A 6,796-nucleotide genomic window follows, 5' to 3' on the forward strand; every position below is an offset into this window, starting at 1 on the left:
TGTTATTGAAGTGTGTCTGTGTGAACAGCTCCATTAGTTAATCATTATCATTTATTGATAAATAGTCAGTAAATGTTAGTGGAATTACAGAAAATCATTTGTAGTTAAAACTCTGCTTCAAGCTGAAACCACTGAAACTGTTCCACTGCATGGAGGGAGAACCCTCTCAGAGGTTCTGTGTGCTGATCAGCCCTGGTTCTGACAGACTGAAGCACAGAGCTGCGTATTCTACCTGCTTTATTTTGTAGGACACGAAGTTTGTGTTGGAGTGCTGCAGTGGTTCACTGATCAATTAGGTTGATCAGGTTTTGTGTCAGATGCCTTATCAATAATCCTGGGACTGATGATGTGCAATATGACACCAGCTGTGTGACACTTCAGGCGCCGCAGCCGGTCCATTCGCTGGTTTTTCAACTGGGAGGAGAAAGGTTAAAAACAATAATGTCATGAGATCAGATTAATACATGGTGATGCATAAAGGTCAATAACTGCTCGCCTTCCGCCTATACTGGACAAAACATCCCTCGCAAACCCGAATCTGGATGGATCCATGCACAGGATGAAGGATCGCGTTAGAACCCTTCATCCATCAGATAATCACTGTTACTAATCAGATTATTGGTCCGGGATCAGAAGCACATCGTTATCTTTAGTAAAGAAGGCATCGACTTGTCTGACAGACAGATGTGGTCTGACAGACAGATGTGGTCCCACCTCAGCTTACTGTCCATCAGTGAGGCCACAGTCATTCACTTCCAGGTGTTGCTGTTGGAAACATGGTGGAGTCGGTCTGGAGCAGGGACTGAGGACTTCTAGCTTTGGGACTGTGTCCCATCTACTAACGTGGAGGAGCAGGGCTTTATGACTTCTATTGCAGCCAGCCACCAGGGGGCAGTCTGGATGTTTGGGCCTCTCTTTCGGGGAGCTGTCATGTTGTCCATGTTTACATGGTCTGTGGTTTGTTCTAGCCTCTGCTGCATCTGTCAGTGAACCAGATCCACCCACAGCTGTCTGAAACACAGCGTGTGAATGTGACACACATGCAGACACATACTGACACAGTGTGAAAATAAAGCTCACCCTTTATACCAGAGTCTGTCGGATTGAGATGTGTGCCTCTGTACGTGGTGTTCTATAATCAGCTGTTCACACACGGTGGGGCAGTGCTAATAAATAAACCATTTATTACCACTGCCCCACTTCAGTTCTGTAGAAATGAAGTGGGTTAAACCTGACTTCCTGTTCAGGTTATTTTCACAGTTTCAGGTCAGGTCCTGGTTCATTCGGGCTTTAATGGGTCCGGTCAGACCAGCAGCAGTGATAAACAGAAAACACCTGAGTTCCAGAGAACTCGTATGAGTCTCATTCATGAAACTCTGCTGACGTCTGATTTCTGATGGAAATTACTTTCACATCCTGAACACAAGAACAGCAAAGCTTGACCTGCGTCTTCTGAGCTTCTTTGATGTGGTTCACTTCCACCAAGCAGTGAAAAGAGCTGCAGCTAAAACGGCTGAAAAAACCTGGTGGTTCCTGCACTGAGACGAAGAGCAGAAGAAAGACACCAGGTTCAGACTGTGTCTGCAGACTGAAAGGGTTACAGTCCACTGAGCATCTAATCATCAGAAACAACCTCCAGCTCAGGTAAGATCTGGCTTCACACACACACTGCTCACACTGAAACAATATTATCTTGTGGACAGCGTGGTGTCCGTTTTTACAGCAGCTGTCTGCAGTTGAAACATTTTTAAAACGGTTCTTCATTCCCTCCAAGGATTTGATCGAGGTTTGTTTCTAATCAGATGAACAGTTGTCAATATTTAGGGATCAACAGGTCAGTGTACAAGTGACAACTGTGTAAACAATAAACAAAGCTGTTTACATTTTATAAATCCACCATTTAAATTCAGCCGTAGCAGCTGGTGAGTGTCATCAATAATATTGTTTAGTCATTGATCGAACCTGCTGAGATGAAGATGATCACTGTGGTGGTATTGATTGGTTTATTGATCACTGTGATGATTTAATATAATAATTCCTGACAGATTATTGAGCTTCCGGCCAGAGGCAGCAGCCAGCCAGAGGAGCTCCGCACAGCACAATAATTGAATGAATTGAAGAATTGAAACCTTTCTTCTGCTCCGCTCTCTTGTAGCCTGTCACACACACCAACACATGGGCAACGTGCTGAAGGCGGTTCACGACTTCGTTTGGAACACACTGGGCCGAGTGGTGGTCCAGGACAGTGATCCGGTGCTGGAGGGTCAGCTGCTGCAGGAGCTCTTGGCGCTTCCAGAAGTGGAGCTGTGGAGGATCCACTGGTGTCTAAGCCAGGACCTCCTGAAGGACATCCCCCCCATCCCCCCACACTGGCTGGCATCTGCCGACGCCTGCAGCATTGCCAAAACCATGATGAGGTGTTACCAGGAGGAGGGGGCGCTCATGGTGCTGGCAGCAGTTCTGACTCTGATAGGCCGCGATGATCGCGTCTGCCACATTCACCATACCATTAACCCATTTGCACCCAAGTCGGCTCCAAGACCTGACCCGGACTTGGTGAGAAAACACCGCGGGTGGCTCATCAGCAGAATCCAGAGGCCTGAAGCTATTCTGGATGCTCTGAGGGCCTATGGCATTCTGAACACAACAAACAGAGAGGCCATCAGCATGTACGGAGTTCGCAGAGACAAGAACCGGGCTTTGGTGGACCTGGTTCTGAGAAAGGGGGATGAAGCCCTGGAGGTGTTCTACATGGCCCTCAGCCAATCAGAGCCATTTTTACTGCAGGAGCTGGATGGGAATCCATTCAGGGAGAAGGTCTGTGAGCATCTATGAGAACATCAGAAAGATGTCAGTTTTATTTGTGAGCGTCTTCTACAGGCAGAATTGTCTCTAGGCGCTTTACAGAAACCCAGAACCCGAACCCAGAGCTGCACAGTGTCAGGTAGACCGCACAGAGAGAGAGAAACAATCATGCAGCAAACATCATGCATCACAGGACACTGATGGTGTAATGCTAAACTGTGTATATTTTAGATGATATAGTTCATTATACTAGCACTACACAGATGATCGACACAGACAGGATCAGACTCAAACACGGGGGTGCTCAGAGATGCTGCTGGTGGTGTTAATTTTTATTTTTTTATTTTTTTATTTTAGATGCTGTATTAATCCCAGAGGGAAATTCGTTACGGCTGCTGCACAAGCAGTGTCATACAATGACCTGCTATCCCACTGCGCCACTGTTGCCCCATGGTGCCTATTGGTCATATCACACTATGGCTCAGGCCAGCTATACATTTAGCTAAACAGAAAGGTTTGATCTTAAAGGTGGAGGTGTCACTCTGGTCATTTTCCTTTAAGAGCTTGAAGTGAGGCAGCTGGAGGAGCAGCGACATACGGTTCTATCAGGTCCTGCAGAGATCATGGAGCTAGTCCATGAAGAGCCTCGTAGGTGAGGAGGATCTTGAAGTGTATTCTTGAGTCACTGGGAGCCAGTGAAGAGACGCTAGAACAGCAGAGATATGATCCGTTGGCTGCTTACTGTCAGAACTGTAGCTGCTGCTTCTGGACCAGCTGCAGGTTTAGTGCTGTCCCTGTAATCCTAATCTCATGTTCTAATCTGTGTAGTAGGATGCTGTGATCTACGGTGTCAAAGGCAGCACTGAGATCCAGTAGAAGAGCACAGAGACGAGTCCACGGTCCGATGCCATGAGGAGGTCATTAGTGGCTTTAAGCAGTGCTGGTTCTGGTCTGTGGTGGGCTCTGAATCTAGACTGGATCAAACAGACTGTTCTTATGCAGGTGCTCATTTAGCTGACTCACAACCACTCTTTCAAGTATCTTAGAAACAAATGGGAAATCAGATGTCTGGATCAAGATGGATTCTTTAGGTAAAGGTCTGATCCCGGCATTATGGAACCACCAATAAGAGGAGAGACTGATCTGCTGAGTTGGGATGGGGTCCAAAAGACACGTAACTGGTTTAGACTGATTGATGAAGGTTTACAGGCAGGGAGCAGTCCAGAGGTAGACCAGGACTACATGAAGCTGCTAGGAGGAGCAGCAAAGCCTCTACAAGTCCAGGTGCCTCATGTTAACCCTTTGAATGAAATGATGATGATGGCTGTGAAGCATGATTGATATGTTTCTAATATTAGTGATTAGCTCACTACAGGGAGCCGAGCTGAGCCGTATGAACTGTACCATTATACCATGCAAGACATTACCACCGGAGGTCCAACTCCGACTGATGGAACCATTAAAACCTCAGCCCTCATGAGCTGCTCTGCTTTATTTCCCAGAATGCCTCAGACACATCAGTCATCGCTGAGATGTTGGCAGTTCTGGCCTCAGATGAGCTCCGATCCTTTCAGTGGCTGCTCAGTGATCACACAGCTGGGGAGAGTCACCCTCCTATTGGCAGAGATCCGCTGGAGCATGCAGACAGAATCACAACACAGAGACTGCTGGAACAACACTGTGGATCCAAGCAGGCAGAGAGCATCACCAGAAAGCTGCTGCGGAGGACGGTCCCAGCGCTGCGTACGTACAGACAGCCTGTGCTAAGCTAACACTTTCCCTCTGCTGCCACTCTTTGTGCTAAGCTAGGCTAATTGTTTCCCTCTGGTAGTCTCGGCTAAGCCATTCATTGACATTGATCTGTGCTGTCAGGTGACATGATGATGTCCTTCCTTTGCAGGGTTCTGCCTGCCCGGAGAGGCGGTGACATCACAGACCTTGACTGACGTCACGGTGGAGACAGAGGAGTCACCGGTAAACCATGTCACAGATCATTGATGATGCTGACTGACTGTGATGACTTCAGGTTGATAATTGATCATTGCTTGATCTGTTTAGGTTGAAGTCACAGCTGAAGTCCACAAGAAAGGCAGCATGTTCAGGTGAGAGCCGGTCTGCCGGAGAAGCATCAGCAGGAACGGACTTTCATGTTTGTTTTTCTAACACTTCAGGCTGCGCCGTCAGCAGCCGGGCGTGTTCCGCTGCAGTCTGACTGGTCTGCTGTTGGCGGGTTTTGGTGATCTGCTCTATGAGATAGTTCCTTGGGATGTGGACTTCCTGTCCTCTAGAGGTCTGAGGCCAGCCGGGCCACTGTTCAGGTTCACCCTTCTGTCAGGAAGGTTCCATGAGCTTCACCTGCCACACTGCCAGCTGCTCTCAGGTCAGTTCTACATCACGATGTGCACTGTGTTAGTCTGGTGCTGTTTAAGATGCTCATGGTCAAAGGGTTTTTGCTAACGCTAGCTTAAAGAATCTGCCTTTTTCTGCCATAGATGGAGGTCAACACTTCCTGTCTGTAGCTCACCTCACGGGGGACCGTGTGGACTTCATCACAGCTGGTCAAGTGACGGACAGTCATGTGATCATTGACATTGCTGGTTTCTCATGTTTCGGTCTGGTGACGTCGGCCGCATCCACCGCAGCGATCAGGGGTCTGGTGCTGCTCTTCAGTCAGCCCTCCACCTCTTCAATCTTTGTTCTGTTGCTGCCCAGGAACGTCTGCCTGACCCAGGTGAGGGGGACCAGTCAATACTGGGAGGGTTCCTGTAATGTTTTCATCTGCCTCTACGTCTAAATTGGATGTTTGAAGCTAATTATTGATTATTAACACATTCAAATACAATCGTTTTTTGACCATGTAGAAAAATCGTATTTAAATGTGAGTTGAAGTTTTTTCATGGATTTATTTCTTTTGGAGAAGCAGCACTGAAACCTTCACATTCAAAAACAATCCAGGACACATCATTCTTGTATTGACTATTGACGATTTTGGATCATTTTGATCACCTCAGTATATAATCTGCAGGTGAGGAGGGAGTGGAAGCGACGGGTCGGAGCTGATTATGTGGAAGCAATACCCGACTGTGAACTGATTCCAAATCAGACGTACAAACTGACCGGACAGCCCGTCACCGTCATCCAGCCCGAGGTGCCTGATGACTCCTTTGCTGCTCTCAGTTTGCTCTTTTCTTTTTCCTATTTATGAAATCTGTTCTTTCTTTCAGAGTTCAAAGTTCGTGAACTTCAGCGACTACAACAACTTCCTGCCATCGTTCCAGGTACAGCTGCCAGCTGACCTCACCATGGTGAGGCTTCAGCTGAGGAGTTATGTAATTCCACTGCGTCTGATTGGCTGGCTTTTTGGCCCCTCAGAACTTGAGGTGTGGACCCGAGTGGTCCATTTGAAAGGTAATACATCAGGACAGCATGGTGGGGGCATGAACTCTTACAGATCTTCATATAAACTCAGAGACACAACTTTTGTTGCTTTAGATGTTGGATCATGAAATTAAAAAACTCAACGTCCTGCTTTGTGGTTTCTGCAGTGTCAGCCTGCACCTCAGAGGCCGTGGATGTGACCCAGAAGCTGCTCCACATGCTTAACTGTCTTGGCTCAGAGGATCTGAAAACCTTCCAGCACTTCCTGAGTCTCCGGTCCGATCCGGTTCCCGTCTGTCGGCTGGAGGCTGCAGACAGAAGCAGAACCGTAGACCTGATGGTCCAGCAGTTCCATTCTGAGGGGGCCCAGCAGGTGACAGAGGAGATCCTGAGGAAGATGAAGTACAACCAGCTGGCTGATGAACTGCAGATGAACCAGTCTGCCTGAACCAGTCATTTGATAGAGCTACGCTAACTTACAGTTTGGCTAGAAACCACTAGCACAAGCTAGCTGCAGCTTATGTGCTAACTGTATCAAAAGCCTAAACATGACCAGCTGATAGCTGCTGATCATGCTCATTGCTTTGGATTTAATAACATGTCTCACTGTTGT

The 6,796-nt window shown here is 47.6% G+C and overlaps 1 protein-coding gene across 2 annotated transcripts in view; it reads left to right on the plus strand.

The window, feature by feature from the left end:
* Positions 1-1,339: 1,339 nt before the first annotated feature.
* LOC114434793 (uncharacterized) overlaps positions 1,340-6,796 on the plus strand; it is a 5,713-nt gene continuing 256 nt past the window's right edge. Inside the window, exons 1-10 of one of the 2 annotated variants that reach the window (XM_028404195.1) lie at positions 1,340-1,644; positions 2,156-2,817; positions 4,308-4,548; positions 4,706-4,779; positions 4,864-4,907; positions 4,977-5,185; positions 5,298-5,536; positions 5,831-5,953; positions 6,030-6,213; positions 6,351-6,796. The exon at positions 6,351-6,796 is cut by the window's right edge and continues 256 nt beyond it. In XM_028404195.1, coding sequence (XP_028259996.1) covers positions 2,176-2,817; positions 4,308-4,548; positions 4,706-4,779; positions 4,864-4,907; positions 4,977-5,185; positions 5,298-5,536; positions 5,831-5,953; positions 6,030-6,213; positions 6,351-6,631 — 2,037 coding nt within the window. In that variant the 5' untranslated portion in view covers positions 1,340-1,644; positions 2,156-2,175 and the 3' untranslated portion in view covers positions 6,632-6,796. The remainder of the gene's footprint in view (positions 1,645-2,155; positions 2,818-4,307; positions 4,549-4,705; positions 4,780-4,863; positions 4,908-4,976; positions 5,186-5,297; positions 5,537-5,830; positions 5,954-6,029; positions 6,214-6,350) is intronic. The other variant, XM_028404196.1, reaches the window with a different exon arrangement.

This window comes from Parambassis ranga, chromosome 4 (assembly GCF_900634625.1).
Source record: "Parambassis ranga chromosome 4, fParRan2.1, whole genome shotgun sequence".
NCBI lineage: Eukaryota > Metazoa > Chordata > Actinopteri > Ambassidae > Parambassis > Parambassis ranga.